General features: G+C 40.5%; 1 protein-coding gene across 1 annotated transcript in view; it reads right to left on the bottom strand.

Annotated features, from left to right (window-relative positions):
• The window catches only part of dis3l2 (DIS3 like 3'-5' exoribonuclease 2), a 299,652-nt gene that overhangs the window by 241,014 nt on the left and 38,543 nt on the right, over nt 1–20,095 (bottom strand). The window contains exon 6 of the mRNA XM_043702288.2: nt 16,576–16,677. Within this exon, the coding sequence (XP_043558223.2) occupies nt 16,576–16,677 (102 nt within the window). The remainder of the gene's footprint in view (nt 1–16,575; nt 16,678–20,095) is intronic.

The following is a 20,095-nucleotide window of genomic DNA, read 5'->3' as shown; positions in this document are numbered from 1 at the left end:
TTTAAGACCTTTCTGTAGGTAAAGATTTCTTTTGTTGTTACTCTATATCCGAATGGGAAAGTCTACAAGCTGCACAATAGTTACTCAGTTGACTTAAAACTCAGCTTTGTAAATCAACTGGTTTTGTTACAGAGGACTCAGATATTTATGCTGAGGGCACAGTTCAGACTCTCATACACGCAGAGAAATGCTTGATAGACTGGGTGTCTGCACAAAATAGAGGAGTTTAACTTGTTTCAAACCTTTGAGTAGGGCATGGCAACGGCAACCATTTCGTCCAATACTGACTGAGCATCCTTTGAGTATTTTGACAACTTGTCGTGAAAATTCAAGTAACCTCTTTTACAGATCACAGTGACAGCACAGCTTTAACCTTGGCTCTGTTGGTCGACTTTTAAATTCCAGCATGTTGCACCACTTTTTCACTCTTCTATAAAATCTCTAGGAAGTGTTAAAAATAGCTTTAACTCTATGCATCACCAATCATAGAATCTGTACAGTGTGTAAGCAGGCCATTCAGCCCATCCAGTCCACATAAACCCTCTGATGAGCATCCCACTCAGACCCACCTTCTTACCTTTCATTTACCATGGCAAATCCATCTAGCCTGCACATCACTGGACACTATGGGCAACTTATCATTGCCAATCTACCTAACGGCGCACCTTTGGACTGTGGGAAGAAGCTAGAGCACCCAGAGAACACTCATGCAGACATATGGAAAATGTGCTAACTCCACACAGACAGTTACCCAAGGCTGGAATCAAACCTGGGTTGTGAAATAAGTTCAATAATTTTTAGTTAAGGAAAGCAATCAGATAGTTATTGCAAGATAACTGGTCGGGGTTTAGAGTAAATGATGAATGGAAAGGCACAATTAGTACAAACACTTCTCAATGAGCTTCTCTCAGAGCTGGATGTCCACTGCCGCTCTGCTTGGCAACTCTTTGGTAGCATCTAGCCAGGACTCAGTCACTCAACATGTCGCCAACTGTGCCACAGCCCTTCCTTCCAGCCACTCTAACCCACAATGATGGAGGTTTGGACTCCTGAGCACTGTCTGGCTCTCTGACAGTAGCTGCTATTCCTGAGGGCGAGAAGACACGCCATGAATCAACCATGTTCCAGATACTGATCGGGTTCTGGCCAAAAAAAGCAGCAGCATCCTGAGGAATACCTGAAGATCCTCATAGTCTATAAATAGGAACTGCATGTCAAACATTAATGCTTTTCCAATCAACCTGGACAGAGATATCAATATACTGCTCTGGTGAAAATGTGACTTGAACTCAGTCTTCCTGGTTCAGTGGTAGGAACATTACCACTTCTCCACAAGAGTCTCCACAAAGATTTATATCTTTATATTGGAGCAAGTCAGAGATGAACCAATTCCACCTAGTTTGGAGGTAGGGATGTTAACACTGCACCACAAATACTCTAAAACATAACTTTCTCTCTCTTCTCTTATATCCAGAATGCTCTACACACAACTGAACTTTTCTCCCCCAGTCACCAAATCACGACTGTTACTTTTCATCTATTCACCACCAGTAAGTCACCAATTTTTCAATTCATTAGTTTACATGTCAAGCCTATAAAGAGCAAAACAGACCATCAAATGTGAGGAAGAGGGAAGGAGAGGGAGATGGGGCTAAAATAGAGTTGCAAGGGCAGATCAAGCACTCTACCTCCTGGGATGCCCATCTCACTTTAAAGGCATTAAGAGTATTAATGGATACCAGGGATACCTGAGCACAAACATAGCCATCAAAGAGGGGCAGACAGTCGGCAGCTATAACCCTGAAAAATGGTCCAGAAGCAGATCCACAAGAAGGTTCTCGGACTTTCCCATACCCCTCCACACTGGATGCCCAAAGATCAGGAGCGTGGAGCAGAAGTGCAACCAAAAACACAATAGAGGATTTTTCAAATAACTAAAAAGGTGGTTCAAAGGCCTACAACCAATATATACAATGATGGTATGAGGTGTGCGTTGGCTATCTTAAGCTGGCCAAGGATACTTCAAAGGTTTACGGTGGATAGACAATGGCAGACATTTAAAGAACACATGGATGAACTTCAACAATTGTATATCCCTACCTGCCATTAGAGTAAAACAGGGACTAAGCTGGGTGGCAATGTGTGCTGTAAGGAAGATGCAAAGAGGCTGCAGTGTGACTTGGATAGAATGGCTGAGTGGGCAAATACTTGGTAAATGCAAAATAATAAATTTGAGGTTATCCACTGTGATTGCAAAAACAGGAAGGCAGATTATTATCTAAATGGTGGCAATTTAGGGAAAGGTAAGATGCAACATGACCTGGGTGAAATTGCTGAAGGTTGGCATGCAGGTATAATAGACAGTGAGGAAGCTAATGGCAGGTTGACCTTCACAGCAAGAGGTTTTGAGTATTGAGTAACTGCCTTGCTGCAGTTACACAGAGCCTCAGTGAGGCCACACCTTGGGTATTGTGTGCAATTTTGGTCTCCTAGTCTGAGGAAGGACATCTGAGGGAGCCCAGGCAACGTCCACCAGACTGACCCCTATAAAGGCAGGTCCGACATATGAGGAAAGACTGAATCGACAGAGCTTGTAGAATTTAGAAGAATAAAGGGGGGAGGTGGGGGGTAGAGTCTCATAGAAACATATAACATCTTGATGGGACTGGACAAGCTAGATGTGGGAAGAATATTCCCAATGTTGGGGAAGTCCATAGTCTAAGAATAAGGGGTAAGCCATTCAAGACTGAGATGAGGAAGAATTTCTTCACTCAAGAGAGTTGTGAACCTGTGGAATTCTCTCCCACAGGAAGTTGTTGGACCAGTTCATTAGATATATTCAAAAGGGAGCTAGATATAGCCCTTGCGACTAAAGGAATTAAGGGAATAGGGGGAGGGCAGGAATGGGATACTAAGATTGAATGATCAGCCATGATCGTATTAAATGGCTGAAAGACCCACTCCTGCACCTATTTTCTATGTTTCTATATATAACCGTGGACTCCATAGCACTGCAAATTAAACTATTGGGTTGAGTGTCTGCGAACCACTGTAATCTGAAGATAACATTGACATAGGCTGTGGACTACAGGACTGCTGTCCCATGAAAGAGTTGACTGGTAGTTTAACCTGAAAGTCACCGCATCTCAGGCAGAGGGTGAAGTTGACAAGATGCAACCTTCATTGGAAACTCAGCTGGCATAAGAAATGATCCCATCACTCTGATCACAAACCAGTCAACTAAGCTGACCGATCCCCTGATTATGGGTAATAGTCTGTGATAAACTACCCTCTCATATACGTCAAATAGCAAATGTGATCAAGATAGATGCCACACATTTCTCAGCATGAAGACTTAAACTCAGGCCTTCTGGCTCAGAGATAAGGAACTACCACTGCACCACAACAACACAAACAAATTTCTGGGCTATTATTTAAATACAAGTCATCTGCGCAATCTCAATAAGCTGATAAAGCATTGAAGGAAAACTCTCATCAGTAAAACATTACTTTATACTCCACCCAATAATGTTCCTTTGTGATTCCTGTATTTAAATATCTCAGGCAAAGAAAAGTTTTTCACTTGACCTTCCAGCTCTGGTCTCCTGAATAATCTTAAATTATTACATAATTCTGACAAAGCAATTTCTCTTTCCTGTGTTTTCTCACTTTGAAGTCTCTGGAATACTCACCACCACACCTAACTAATCATATACTATTGCGGAATATTGTCAAATGTGTCACACCCAGGGGAAACAGATACTAATAATCTACAAAGATAAGTCAGTATATACACAGCATTACATTTCCCATATAAACAGTAATTCAGTCTAGTTCATGGCTTCTCACTATCTTCCTCTACAGAATATCCACCCTTCCTGGTGAGGAAATCCAAAATATTTGGAAATTTTCTTTTTTAAAAACCATGGCAATTTGTATGTCGGTACCAACTAACAAATATTTATTATGTATACAGTTAAAATATTTTATTCAACATTTTAAAATTTACAGAAATCAACCATTGAGGAATCTAGTCTCAGCACTAATACTCATTAAACACAAATCAAGCCTGAAGGGTAAACAAGGATCATTTATATTCAGTATGACCAACTATCATTATTTATGCTGTGACTTTCAATTATGATAGATGATCCAATAGTAAATGTACATTTTCTCATTACAGTCCTTCCCAAAATGCCCATTTGAATAGACAATGATTTATCAATCATTTCATTCTTTTTGACAGAGCCAAAATGTTTAATAAATAATTTTCTATAACACATTTATGTAATTGTTTTCAACATTTACAATTACTGTCTTGTCCTATACTTACAAAGGTTAGGACAATTTTGCCAGGATAAAAGGGACTTCCATTGTAGGAGGAGCAGGGAGGATACTCCTGTGGGTTACAGTCAAACCAGAGGGATCAACAACAACTCAGGAGCTGCTGAGTGTGGATGGGGCTGTTGGTAAGGCGATTGTGGGACTTCACCCCAATTATAACAAAAAAGGACCTCCAACCCTCACACTCCCACGCAATACCCCCCTGCCCTCAAAACAAACTCTCTGGGCACAGATACTCCCAAACAACCCTTATGGCTCATGAATCCCAAACAACTTTAATGGACTCTCATACCCAACTTTTGTACTTCTATGCCCAATCAACCACTGAACACTGGATAGAAGTAATGAAGTCTATAATGACAGTGGATCTGATAAAAAAATTCAAAGTAAACAATTGAAAACATTCCATAATGTTTAACAAATCTCTTCTTCTACAAGTTAATTGTCCAGACACAGTATAGTTGAATCTGCAAGTACTTGAAAACTTTTAACCTTATGTAATTTTCAACTCTTGGCCAAGATCCGAGAGATCCTTTATTGTCTTGAAAGACACAACCCCTACCTCGATTGACAGCTCTCAGTTTTATAATTTTTATTTACACAAGGTTCAAAGGTATATTCTAGTTCTTAAAATAAACCTGTTGTGAATAATTAACTTTTTTCTATTTATTTATCAAAATATTTGTGCACTTCCAGTGAGGAAACTCAATCTTATCTACCTTACCACAACACACCCTGATCTAAAATATCAGACTGCTTTTCTGAAATCCACTTTGATGGTACAAGGTCAGGTTGAAGGAGATGGGGGACAGAGCTGAAAAATGTATTGCTGGAAAAGCTTTTCCAGCAACACATTTTTCAGCTCTGATGTCCAGCATCTGCAGTCCTCACTTTCTCCTAGGAGATGGGGGACACAAAGTTAAGATTTGGGTCAGAGATGCTGGGGACTTTGGAGAAATTCCTTTGTTCGAACAATGAGTAGTAATGGCCTGGAATTGTTTACAGGGTGGTGGAAGTGAAAACAATCAAAGAAATTGATAGATACTTGAAGGAAATGACCTTCAGAACTTTAGAGATTGACGGAGGAATGTGACTTATAACATCACTCCATGGCGAGCCAGCATGGATTCAATGGGCCAAATAAACTCCTTCAATGCCATAAATTATGCAATGACTCAGAAAGAAACTTACGTTTCAAATGGTATGCTCATGCAGACTATAACTTTTAACACCTCCGAAGTTTACATGAACCAGGACTATGAAATTTATGGAGGAACATGTCATGTTGATCTCTATAATGGAGTCCCCAGTGTGGACTCACAAACCAGTCTGCACTCAGTGAAAATCAGAAAGCAGGGTAGATTTGCAAAAGCATGACCAAGCAGTTCAATTATTCATTTAACATTGTGGACAAATGTGAAACTCTGAATGGAGCATTGGATGAGCATACAGTTCATTCAATTCTGTGGTTGTAAAAAGACCTTAATAGTATATAAATCACCACTTCCCATGTGCCAGAATTCTACAAAAATAAAATGCATTGGAAGTCTGAACCCAGTTCCTAATCCTTGGGGCATTAGTACAAAACAATTCGGACTTGAAAAAGTCAAATGTCCTGAGGATAGTGAGTATTTAAATTCCAAAATGGAGGACTCAATGGTCCAGCAGCCTCTTCATCTCTGTGTTTGTGAGCCAGGAACTGAATTTCTCAGCAATGACAATAAAAATATGTGCCTCACAGCAATAAATAAATTTCATATTATTATTTACCACCACTTTACAAAACCTGTCTTAAGATATAAATTAGTTCAATTATTCTCCACTTAAATTGTTTTATCTATATTTATATCCAAAATCTAATGATTGCAAACACCTTCTGTCCACAGAATCTTACTTCCTGTGGTATGCTTTCGTCAAAACATTCTGTTAATGCTTCACACTAAAAAAATCCTGTTTACAGGTATAATGAAAACTGTCTCTGAAAACATGTTGCACCTAAAATACAATTCTCAGTTTGAGTTTCCCAGCTCCCTCAGCTGCAGAAAACTGCTATTCTCTAAACAACTCCACTCCTTGGTTTCCTAAATTGTTACAATTTTTGATTTTCAATTGAAAACAATATTGAAGATTATTATGTAAAGAAAGGGTGTCTAATTTTAATAAATTAACTGAAATACATCCACATGCACTGGTCCAGTTATCTGCCACTGAATAAATCTCATTTCATTCACTGAATATATATGGTCTCTTACATATGCAATAGTACAAAAGGCTGATTAGAAAAGATTCACCTTCCATTGCATATGGCAGTTACTCAAGATTTCATTGTTTCTCCCCTTCTATAAAGGCATCCAATGTTTCATATAGTTAATTATAAACTTTTTTTTTCACATTACTACCAATAGTGTTTGGTTCTGAATTATTGTGGAACAGAACGTCATGTGCTTTTCCACAGTTAAGTCTCCAATGACTAGCATTTTAACTATTCTAAATTATTTTCTCGAGCCTATATACACTGACAGCAACCAGACAAAGCTTCATCTCTCATTTTCTATTCTTTTCTGCTGAAACCACTGCTCATGCTTGAATGCATGGGTACTGTCCATCTTCCAATACCTTGTTCAAGTGGTTATATGTAAGGTTAGGCAGTGACTCTTGGCAAGCTGTTCTAACAAACTAATATTAAACAGAAGTTACATTTCCAATACTGTCCTCAAAGCCCTGGTGACATCTTTCGTTCCACTCCACATTACAAATAAAAGCCAACATCCAAAATGCCATATGCTCAGATGTTAATCATTTAAACTGCATAAAGCATTCTATTTTTCAACCACACACAAATTTTATTTTTGGTTGTCACATTTACAGTGCAAGTGTGGCTGCCTGATAGAAACAGGGTGAAAATTACAGCTGAAAAATTTACATGTACCCAGGCAGATTTGCAGGTGCATTGTATTAAAATTAGGGTTTAGCCATGTAGAAGGACTTCCATGAAGGAGAAAAGCAGCAGCTGAAAATTGGACCAACAAAAGCTTCAATCAGATTTTTGCCTCATTCAAGAAGGGCAGTTCTTTATTTAAAGTATACTAGGTTTAATCAAAATATGGGCAAAATATCTTTTTCTGATTCATTCAAGAGATGCTGGGTCAGCATTTATTGTCCATTCTTAATTGATCTTGAGAAGGTGATGGTGGGATGCCTTCTTGAACTGCTGCAATTCTCTTGGTACACACACAATGCAATTAGGGAAGGAGTTCCATGAACATGAGCCAGCAACACTAAAGAAATGGTGATATATTTCCAAGTCAGGACATTGAGTGGCTCGGAACAGAATTTACATAAAGAAGGGTTGGGGTGAGGATATGTGGTCACATTTGAAAATGAGTCCTTCAATGAAAAACATTTGAAAGCTATTCAATTACAAAAAACGTGATGGAGATCTCCAAATTATGACTGGGTTGAATAAAGTAGAGATGGAATCTTTAACTAGGTAGTATAAATTATAAGCCAACCACTCATCAGTCCATTACAGTTATAAAGAGAAATGTTTCCTGATCTTCGGGCACCCGGTACGGAGGAAGGAGGGCAGGTCTGAAGACCTCCTCGTGGGTCTGCTCCTGGGCCTGGCCAAACTGGCCATCAACAGGTCCAGGCAGCGGGCCGTGGAGGGGGTCGTTAGGGCCGACTGCCTGCCCCTCTTCCGCGATTACGTTAGAGCCCGGGTGTCCTTGGAGAAGGAGCACGCGGTGTCGACCAACACCCTGGAGTTGTTCAGGGAGAGGTGGGCGCCGCAGGGAGTGGAGTACATTATTTCTCCCTCCAACTCTATTTTGATTTAGTCCCTACCCTCGCCTTCACTGTTTTTGATCACACAGCACTGCCCTTTGATGTGAAGGGCAGTGTTTGTCACTGGCCACCCGGGTGTTTTCCTATCTTCCTGGTGGTGGAATTTGAATAAAGATTCGTGCACTTTGTGTCTTTCACTGTGTCTCACACCTGCACGCACACACCATGGGTGCTGGGGAAAAAATAAGCACTAAAAAAATGGAAAAAAAAAAGAAAAAAAATAAAGAGAAATGTTTTCACACTTAAATGGCTAGAATATGAAACTTGCTATCACAGGATATGGTTGAGGCAAACAGTTCACAGAATTTTAAAAGTTCTTGCAAAGGAAGAGAATAGAAATATGAACTAAAAGGTTGAGATGAGGTAGCTGGATTGAGATGAAATTTGTGAACTATAAAAGTACAGGCTTGATGGGCAAAACTGCTGCTGTATATTGCTGTATATTCTATGTAATTCTTTTGAACTTATTTGAGCAAATGTGCTAGTTAGCTTTGAAGTACTTACTGATATACAACAATGTGTTTTGTAAACTGAGCAGTGACAAATGCTTCCACAGCAGCTCACTCAATCCACAACAGTTCAAAGTAATCAATAACATTCCAGTGTTGGGCCCAGTGACCATTCACATAAGGACTCAAAACATTAACTCTGCTTTCTTACCAGAGACTTGCCAGATCTGTTGGGTTTCTCCAGCAATTTCTATTTTTGTTTGGTGCAATTTAAAACACTGTACTGACTACCGCTGTCCTCAAGGGACACTCCCAGCACCTCCAGTGTTATGGCAGGCTGTGGTTTAGCTTCCACTGTACTGTTTGCTGTACTGGAAATTCCAGTGAATGGCCAGCATGGGAAGACTGGTCATAAGGAAACATGTTAATATAAAAGTTGAAGTTCTAAATTGGAGGAAGGCCAATTTTGACTGGATAAGGCAAGAACTTTCAAAAGTTCATTCGAGGAAGGTGGACACAGCTAAAGGGATAGCTGGAAAATAGGAAGCCTTCAAAAATGAGATAACAAGAGTCCAGAAACAATATATTTCTGTTAGGGTTAAAGGAGAGGCTGGTCGATGCAGGGAATGCTGGATGACTAAAAAAATTGATGGTTTGGTTAAGAAAAAGAAGAAAGCATATGTCAAGTATAGATAGCAGAGATCGAGTGATACCTTAGAAGAGTATAAAGACAGTAGGAGTATACTTAAGAGAGAAATCAGGAGGGCAAAAAGGGAACATGAGATAGCTTTGGCAAACAGGGTTAAGGAGAATTCAAAGGGATTCTACAAATATATTAAAAACAAAATGATAACTAGAGAGAGGATATGGCCCCTCAAAGATCCACAAGGCAGCCTATGTGTGGAACTGGAGGAGATGGGGGAGATACTGAATGAGTATTATGCATTAGTGTTTAATGTGGAGAAGGAGACAAAAAATACAGGATATGGGGAAATAGATGGTGACATCTTGAAAAATGTCCATATTACAGAGGAAAAAATCCCCAGGACCTGATCAGGTGTACCTGAGAACTCTGTGGAAACTAGGGAAGTTGTTGCTGGGCCCCTTGCTGAGATATTTGTATTATCGACAGTCACAGGTGAGGTGCTGGAAGACTGGAGGTTGGCTAACATGGTGCCACTATTTAAGAAAGTTGGTAAGGAAAAGCCAGGGATGGAGAGACTGGTGTTCCAGACGTCGGTGGTGGGCAAGTTGTTGGAGGGAATCCTGAAAGCCAGAATTTACATGTATGTGGAAAGGCAAGGACTGATTAGGGATAGTCAACATGGTTTTATGCATGGGAAATCATGTCTCACTACCTTGACTGATTTTTGTTTTGAAGTAGTAACAAAGAGGATTGATGAGGGCAGAGCGGTGGACGTTACGTACATGACTTCAGTAAGGCGTTCGACAAGGTTCCCTTTGGGAGACTGGTTAGCAAGGTTAGATCTCATTGAATACAGGGAGAATCAGCCATTTGGATACAGAACTGGCTACAAAGGTAGAAGACAGAGGGTGGTGATGGAGGGTTGCCTTTCAAATTGGAGGCCTGTGACCAGTGGAGTGCCACAAGGATCGTTACTGGGTTCACTGCTTTCCGTCATTGATATAAGTGATTTGGATGTAAAGGCTGGTATTTGGTATGCTTTATTGGTCAGAGCATTGAGTATAAGAGTTGGGAGGTCACGTTGCGGCTGTACAGGTTAGGCCACTTTTGGAATATTGTGTGCAATTCTGGTCTCCCTCCTATTGGAAAGATGTTGTGAAACTTGAAAGGGCTCAGAGAAGATTGTTGCTGGTGTTGGAGGATTTGAGCGGTAGGGAAAGGCTGAATAGGCTCGGGCTGTTTTCCCTGGAGTGTTGGAGGCTGAGGGGTGACCTTATAGACGTTTATAAAATCATGAGGGGTATCAATAGAGTAAACAGACAAGGTCTATTCCCTCAGGTGGGGGAGTTCAGGATTCAAGGGCATAGGCTTAGGGTGAGGGGGTACAAATTTAAAAGTGACCTAAGGGGCAACTTTTTCATGCAGAGGGTGGTGCGTGTATGGAATGAGTGGCCAGAGGAAGTAGTGGAAACTGGTACAATTACAGCATTTAAAAGGCATCTGGATGGGTATATGAATAGTAAGGGTTAAGAGGGATATGTGCTAAGTGCTGGTAAATGGGACTAGATTAGGTTAGGATACCAGGTCGGCAGGGGCGTGTTGGACCGAAGGGTCTGCTTCCGTGCTGTGCATCTTTATGACTCTGTAAACTAGATAGAGCAGTTTTTCCTATAATTGGCTTAGTTCTGAACAATTCTGACACCAATTGTAAATTCTGGGCTTGGACCAATTAAAAGACCTTCAATTTATATTGCAAATTAAATATACAAGATACTCTATTGTAGCATGATGCAAGGTCATAACAATAACTCCAGTTGGAAGAAATCTATATTAAAGGGCAATTCCTGAAATGCTTTTTAAGTGTGGACTGAAGAACAATGGAGAAGATTAGATTAGATTAGATTAGATTACTTTCCGTGTGGAAACAGGGCCTTCGGCCCAACAAGTCCACACCGACCCTTCAAAGAACAACCCACCCAGACCCATTCCCCTATATTTGCCCCTTCACCTAACACTATGGGCAATTTAGCATGGCCAATTCACCTAACCAGCACATTTTGGACTGTGGGAGGAAACCGGAGCACCCGGAGAAAACCCACGCAGACACGGGGAGAATGTGCAAACTGCACACAGACAGTTGCCCGAGGTGGGAATTGAACTCTAGCGCTGTGAGACAGCAGTGCTAACCACTGTGCCACCGTGCCGCCTTAAGAGTCGAGAACAATCGCAAGCAATTACAAAAAAGTATCAGAAACCACTGGAAAAGTAAAAACCTTGTTTTGTTTAAAATGGAACAGATTTCATGATTGCATTCACACCACTTGTCCTGGACTTGTACCTCTAATAACCTTTCTGCCCCCTACTGTACAAAAATATATACTGTAAACCTATTCTGAAGCAATTGACTATTTAGGGTGATTACATGATCAAATGAGAAACAAGTAATTTTATGTTTACCATTTTCTAACGCTAAAATTAAGTTAGCATTGTAAAGTTGAAAAACTAGATGAGACTTGTAAATCGCACACCAAAATGTTTAATGCAACTCACATTAATCCAGATTTTATAGGGGCCAACTATACAATCTGACAATTCATACAGGAGCACTGAAGCTTTAACAGACATTTCAAAGTAATTGTACACCAATAATTACAAGCATATAGTTCATAAAAATAAACTGCACTTTTTGCTAATCCTCAGATAAATTTATAAAGGCCTTCTTTTTTTATTTTCAGATTTTTCAAGACATGCTATAAATGGTTTAAGTCTCAATTTTGATTACACAAACTGTAACGTGCACTTCCAAATAATGCAATAAATTCTGAAGGTAAAGGTTAGGTTATAACATTAGTTAAAATGAAGAAACTGTTTTCACAAATTTAGATTATCAAAAATAAACAATTCAGCAGGGAATAGCAGAAAATCTCTAAAGTTTTTTTTTAATGGAACAAGTAAAGAACTCATCAAAAATGTAAAAAGAAAATAATTAAATACACAAAAGTGTCCACTATTAGGAAGCAAGGGCAATACTCCATTCTGATGAGCTCTTGATCTTAGATGTGGGAATGGTTTAAGGTGCAATGCAATCAACTTCTCACGAATAATGAAGTGTTGATATGTTACTGTGAACAGTTTACTGTGATAGCTTATTACTATCACTATAATTAGATGATGAACTCTCCAACAACAAATGATATACCAAGCACAACTTGAACATTGTAAAACATCCTAAAATTCTTCTAAGAAGAACAACCAAACAAAATTGGACACTGAGCCACATAATGAGATATTATAGTGAATGATTATGAGATTTGTCAAAAAGACAGGTTTTAAGGAATCCTTTGAGAGAAGGGAAAACAGATAGAGAAGTTTAAAGGAGAAGTTTGAGAAATTAAAGCCTCAGTACCTGAAGGTTGAGTTACCAAAAGTGAGAAAGAAGAATTGAGGATGTACAACAGAACAGATGTGGAGGAGTGCAGATATTTCAAAGGGTTATGGGCTACAATTCCCCGCTGTTTTTCTGCTGCATGAACCTCTTAAGTCTATGCACGGCAACAAATTCTGCACACACGAGTCAACGCATCAGCATTCGAATTGGCATGCATGGGGTCTTCAAGCAGCTGTGCAACTGCACAACCTAGAAGGAAGGTTGATTGTGACCCCGGAAAAGATTAGAGACAGGGAGAGGCAAGCCATAGAAGGACTTGAAAACAAGATGAAACTTAAAATCAAGACACTGCTCAACCTAAAACTAACGTAGATAAGCAACTAAAAGGTAATAGGTGAATGGGTCTGGTGTCAGTTATAATTCGGCAGTGTTGCATAAGCTTAATTGGTCAAGAGTGGAAAATGGGAGGCCAAGGAATATACTGGAACAGTCAAATCTAGAAGAATCAGGGACATTGAAGAGGGTTACCACAGTAGATAAACTGGAACAGGGACCAATCTGGGCAATGTCATGGATTTGGAATTAGGGTATGCAATACTGTGGATAGAAACTTACTTTCAGGGCAAGTCCAATACCATGATTGAGAGGAGTCTTCTTCAGCTCAAGAAAGTTGATATTCAGAACAGCATTAGAACAGTGGTGGGAACAAAAGATCACTCATGCAATACTTCTGATCTTTCTGAAGTTCCTACGCAGTGAAACAATTCCAATAGATTGCAAAGGAAGCAAGCATAACTTCAATATTCAAGAAACAAGAGACAAAATAGGGAAAGCCAAGGATGCTTTCTCCTAAAACTTCAAGGACGATGGAAACAATATAAAGACACTGAGTTGAGGTAGGAGATGAGCGATGATCTCAGTGAAAGGCAAAAGAGGTTCAAAGGGCTGAACATTTATGTTCTCAGAAAAGAAGAAAGGATCTGGATGAACCATCTAGCATCAACCTAGGCACAGGAAACAACAATGGCAGAAACAACCCTGTCAAACCCGTAAAGTATTCGTTACTAACAACTGTCTAGTATTGCTAAAACAGGGAGAGCTGTCTCACAGACTAACAAAGCTATAGCCTGACATAGACACACTCACTGAATCATAACATATCTGACATATTCCCAGACACTAGAATCACCAAATATGTCCTGTCCCTTCAGACAGGCTCAAATGTTGTGGTGGCACAGTAGTATACAGTAGGGAGTTGCCCTAAAAGTCCTCAACATTGACTTTGCACACCTCGCATCTCATGGCATCATGTCAAACACAAGCTCAGAAACCTCTTGCTGATGACCATATACTGTTTTCCCACAGCTCGTTATTCAGTGCTCCTCTACGTTGAACAGCACAGAGGGTGGCAAAGATGCAGAATGTACTCTGCGTGGGGGAATTAAATGTCCACCACCAACAGTGGCTTGGCAGTAGCACTAATGATGAGTTGGCCAGGTCCTAAAGAACATTGTTGCTAGACTGGATCTGTGGCAAGTGGTGAGGGAACCAACAAGAAGGAAATATATATTTGGCTTCAGCCTCATCAATTTGTCAGTTTCAGATGAATCTGTCCATGACAGTGTTGATAAGAGTGACCACTGTACTCTACCATTACCATCATTACCATCTACCTGGTTCAATGAAGAGTGCAGGAGACATTTCTAGCTTACCTACTAATGAGATGTCAACCTAGTGAATCTACAAAACAGAACTACTTGTATGCCAAACTGCATACGCAGCAAGCGACTTAAGCAACATACCAACAGATCAGATTTAGATTCTGCAGCCTTGCCACATCCAGTCATGAATAGTTGTACACAATCAAACAATCACTGGAGGAGGAAGTGTCACAAATATCCCCATTTCAATGACAGGAAACCCCACCAATACAAAAGATAACACTGAAACATTTGCAACAGTCTTCAACCAGAAGTGCCAAGTTTTTGATCTGTTTTGGTCTTTCCAATGGTCCTCAGCATCCAGATACCAGTCTTCAGTGATTAAATTCACTCCATGTGCTATCAAGAAATGGTTGGAGGCATTGGATACTGCAAAGACTATGGGCTCTGACAGCATTTTCGTAATAGTACTGAAGACTTGTGATCCAGAATTGACGCACCCCTAAAATTGTCCAGATATGCCATCTGCACAAAAAAAAGATAAATACAACCCAGCCAAATAGTGCGCATCAGTCTACCCTCGATCATCAGTAAAACGAAGGTGCTTGATAATCACTCAATGGCAAGTATGATTGTCCACTGAGGAAATGGTCACTGGTCATGGGATCCTGGACCTCCTCTCCAACCACCATTTGGCAGATATTTCTGGGAGGTGTAATTGGTCCTTGGCCTTGAGATTGTTAGAATCCCTTTTTCTCGTTTCTTTTCTCTACTTCCTACTGCTGACGGGTGTTCTTAAAAAATTATATCCCTTCATACAGGAGCTTCCTCTAAGTCAATTTTTTCTGAATAAGGGTCTCCCATATGTTAATATCTATGGTGCATTTCTTGAGGGAAACCTTTGGGATGTATCGAAATGTTCCCATTGTCCTCTTCACACTCAAGTATCTTGCTTGCACTGGGTGAACACGATTTGCATTCGTGGTCAGAACTCAGACACCCGGAGCATGCAGCCAGCCCAGTGGAGTTGGGTTTTGATTGATCATGGCCTTGATGCTGGTGCTGTTAAATACTTCGAGGATGCTGTTGTCAGTATGCCTGTCCTCCCAGCTGATGCAGAGAATCTGTCTCAGACAGTGTCAATGGTACTTCTTGAGGTGGCATCTTTATGCAGTCCAGATTTGGAGCCATATAGAACAGTTGGAAGGATGACAGCTTTACACACAAGGACCTTGGCATCAGCACAGAAGTCACATCGAAGACTCTCTGAAGGCATTGTTCACAGATTTGATGTGATATTGAAGCTCTGCATCAACGTCAACCTTAGATGAGAGGTTGGTAAGGGAAATGTTGCATTTTTGAAAGGAATTACCTCGAAGTGAAGGAAGGTATCAACAACAGCACTATCAAGCAGCACCTACTAAGCAATAACCTACTCCATAATGCCCAATTTGGATTCCGCTAGGGCCACTCAGTTCCTGACCTCACTATAGCTTTGGTTCAACATGGGCAAAAGAGCTTAATTTCAAAGGTGAATGAGAATGACTGTCCTTGATATCAAGGTCGCATTTGACCGACTGTGATATCAAGGAGCTCTGGAAAAATTAGACTCGATGGGAATCAAAGGCCCAAGCTCTACTGGTTGGCATTCAATTTGCAATTGATACAAATCATCACGCATGGAACCAGAGAAGCAAAACCAGAGAAGCAATCAGTTTGCTTGCAGCTCCAAGACTGAATCCCTCACTGTCTGACACACAGTCCCTGATTGAAGGACTTGGTGCTAAAAGCCACAAACCTATCCCTGCTCCCAACATTCACATGCACATTCCATCCCACCAACCTGTGGTCTGGGTGCCAGGTTGATCCTGGGTCTTTGGTGGGTTCATTTCCATCAGTGCTCCCACTGATGCACCCTGCAATAAAATTCTATCAGTCTGAGGGCAGCAGCTTTGAAGGATAGAATTTCCACACCCCCTCTGGGGTACTTGATTCTGGGGAAGACATGTTGCTGTCCACTCAAGCGCTTGATAAGTATTTAAAAATATTGGCCTTTTCCAAAGACAGCAATGCAGAGATCCTATCAGCTCTCCAGGCAAAACCCAGTCAACTGGATTAAATTTCACCCTGCAAAAGCACCTAATTGCTACTAAGAATTTCCAGATATTCGGAATTGTTATTGGTAGGTTTAGGGGTGAAGAGATAAAGATATTTCTTTTTCATTTTAGATCTGAAACTTACCTTCCACTTCTCTTTAGGCAGGAGCTTTACCACCACTATGTCACCATTCAAGGCTCTATTTCGGGAAATGACACCATTGATAAAAATATCTCTGTTTCCATCCTGAAAGGAAGAATATTAAAGGAATTAATGGCAAAAGCAATAAAATCAAGACATTGTCAAAGAACATTAGATTAGTATTAGAGAACTAGGTTGCACAAAAACAATATCAAGTTATACAGGGGTAGATAATGTATGGCCATAACCACTAGTCAGTTGACAATGCACATCTGTGTACATTTAATCTAATTTGGACAGTCTTGTCAGGGTTCTTCCTAAATCTGAAGCAGCATCATGCCATTAAAAAAAACAACAGGCACCCCAAATCACTTTCAATAAAAAACAGAATTATCCCAAGCCAATGGAATAGAGAACACTTCAGACAAAGAAGGAAGAACACTAACTGATGAAAGTAATTCACCATTCTGTCATTTTCTCAGTTACAACCGATTAGAAAACACAATATATCTGGGTCTGTAAACAATTCTGGAGCACAGTTGAGCTGAACCACTCATCATTCCCTTGATATCATGAAAAAGACATGAAACTTGTTCCAAGTAGCTGCTTTACATGAGGGAAAGTTAAGCCAAGTGGATTGAACTTTACCTTGCTTTGCTGCTCCTAACCAATCAGGGAGTAACACAAGAAAGACAGAAATACCAATGTTCATATTCACTGGGAGGATCAAATGTAAAATCACAACTTTCTACCTGATGATGATTTTGCAGTACTGACGAGGCCAGTTTCCCCATTATCCATACAAAGAAAGAGCTTACTCAAATACAAGAACTCTACATAATGGGAAAACCTTATTTCACATTTACACAGAATAATCCCACCACCAAATAATACATTTATACCCATAAAGCCAATGTATATAAATTCTTGTTAATTTTGGGGATGTGACCTTTACAACTCAGTGAGTATTTATTGCCCATCCCTAAACGCTCTGAAAAAGGTTACGATATTTACGATATTTATTCCCTACAGTATGGAAATAAGCCCTTGGGCCCAACAAGTCTACACCAACCCTCCGAAGAGTAACCCACCCTGACCTATTCCCTTATTTCTCTACATTTCCCCTGACTAATGCACCTAACACCATGGGCAATTTGGCATGACTAATCCACCTAACCTGCACATCTTTGGATTGTGGAAGGAAACTGGAACACCCAGAGGAAACCCACGCAGACACGGGGAGAATGTGCAAACTCCACACAGACAGTCGCCCGAGGCTGGATTCGAATCAGGGTCCCTGGAGCTGTGAGGCTGCAGTGCCAACCACTGAGCTACCGTGCCACCCCATGAGCTACCTTCTCGAACTGTTGCAGTTAATTTAGTGTATGTGGACCCACAAAGCTGTTAGGGCAGGAGTTCCAAAATTTAGACTCCAAATCAGTGAAGTAATAGTGATTATATTTCCCACTCACTGAGCTGACATGGAAATAATCCGATGGCACTTTACTTTAAGAGATGCTACACCTGCCCAATTACATTGGACTTTTTAATCATCCCTTTCAAGTTGAACACAATTCACATGTACTTCTTTCAAGTAAGTATTCTGCTGCGTGGTTTCCCTGACATTTTTTTACTTTTTCGTGGGATGTGGGCAAGACTAGCAAAGTCAGCACTTGTTGCTAATCACTAATTGCTCTTGAACAGAGTGGCTTGTTAAGCAATTTCAGAGCACAGTTAAGAGTCAACCATATTGTTGAGAGTCTCAGAGTCATATGTAGGCCAGATAAAGTTGGCAGATTTCCTTCCCATAAAGTAATTAGTGAACCAGTTGGGTTTTTACAACAATCACTACTGACACCATTACTGGCGAGCCTTATAATGTCAAAACGTTTGTTATTTGAATTTAAATTCCACTAGATGCCACGTTGGCATTTGAACCCAAGCCCCTGCAGCATCAGCTTGGGCATATGGACTACTAGTCCACTAACATTATGACTATGCCACCAACTCCCCTTACCATTAAACCAGCATCTCCCCATGGTATGGTGGAGAGACCAACTGTAGATTGAGTGACCTTTATGCATGAGGTCTCTATTCAGTCCACAAGCTGTAGCATAAGCATATTGTCATTTAGCATGTTAATTCTCAATTATGTTACCACTATGATGTTTCAGTCCTTTGCCTGCTGTTCCAATTAAATTCAGCCAAAGCTTCATAAACAACACATCATCTTCCTAACTGACATCTACAGTCTGCTGAACTCAACAATTTTAGATCATCATCTCTATTTCCACTGGTTTTTCTGGCTTGGTTTCTAACACATCTTTTGTCTTCCTTCATTTTGCATTTGGACACCTGCTGTTCAGTCATTTACACCTTATTTGCTCACATCTTTGTTTCTGCACTTTATCCATTCCCACAAAACAATTTGCTATTTAATCTTTTCTACCTTCTATCTAATCACAAACCTGCTCTTTGTTCTTCCTCCACATCTCATTTCATTTTTTCAAAGCACATGACATTTCCCTCTTTCCCATATTTTGATGAAGGGTCAGCACCAACCTGGAACAATAGCTCTGTTTCTCATCAAACAGGCTGCCTAACTTGCTATGTACTTCCAGCTTTTGCTGTATCTTATTTGCACATAAAGCCATACTTAAAGTGATGAATGGCTGCACATTAATGAAAAAGGTAACACAATCAACATATTGGCTCAGAGTCATAGAGATGTACAGCATGGAAACAGACCTCTCGGTCCAACCTGTCCACGCCGACTAGATATCCCAACCCAATCTCGTCCCACCTGCCAACACCTGGCCCATATCCCTCCAAACCTTCCTATTCATATACCCATCCAAATTACTTTTAAATGTTGCAATTGTACCAGCCTCCACCACTTTCTCTGGCAGCTCATTCCATACATGTACCACTCTCTGCGTGAAAAAGTTGCCCCTTAGGTCTCTTTTATATCTTTCCCCTCTCACCCTAAACCTATGCCCTCTCGTTCGGGATTCCCCCATCCCAGAGAAGAGACTTTATCTATTTATCCTATCCATGCCCCTCATAATTTTATAAACGTCTATAAGGTCACCCCTCAGCCTCCAACACTCCAGGGAAAATAGCCCCAGCCTGTTCAGCCTCTCCCTATTGCCTCTCCCTGGCAACATCCTTGTAAATCTTTTCTGGACCCTTTCAAGTTTCACAACATCTTTCTGAAAGGAAGGAGACCAGTATTGCACACAATATTCCAACAGTGGCTTAACCAATGTCCTGTACTCAATATTCTGACCGACAATGGAAAGTATACCAAACGCCTTCTTCACTATCCTATCTACCTGCGACTCCACTTTCAAGGAGCTATGAACCTGTATTCCAAGGTCTCTTTGTTCAGCAACACTCCCTAGGACCTTACCATTAAGTGTATAACTCCTGCTAAGACTTGCTTTCCCAAAATGCAGCACCTCACATTTATTTAAATTAAACTCCATCTGCCACTTCTCAGCCCTTTGGCCCATGTGATCAA

The sequence above is a fragment of the Chiloscyllium plagiosum genome, unplaced genomic scaffold (genome assembly GCF_037043375.1).
Source record: "Chiloscyllium plagiosum isolate Xiang-an unplaced genomic scaffold, Cpla_swu_hap1 HiC_scaffold_13, whole genome shotgun sequence".
Lineage (NCBI taxonomy): Eukaryota > Metazoa > Chordata > Chondrichthyes > Orectolobiformes > Hemiscylliidae > Chiloscyllium > Chiloscyllium plagiosum.
The sequence above is the reverse complement of the archived record's forward strand: the minus strand, read 5'-3'. Positions and strand labels throughout refer to the sequence as shown.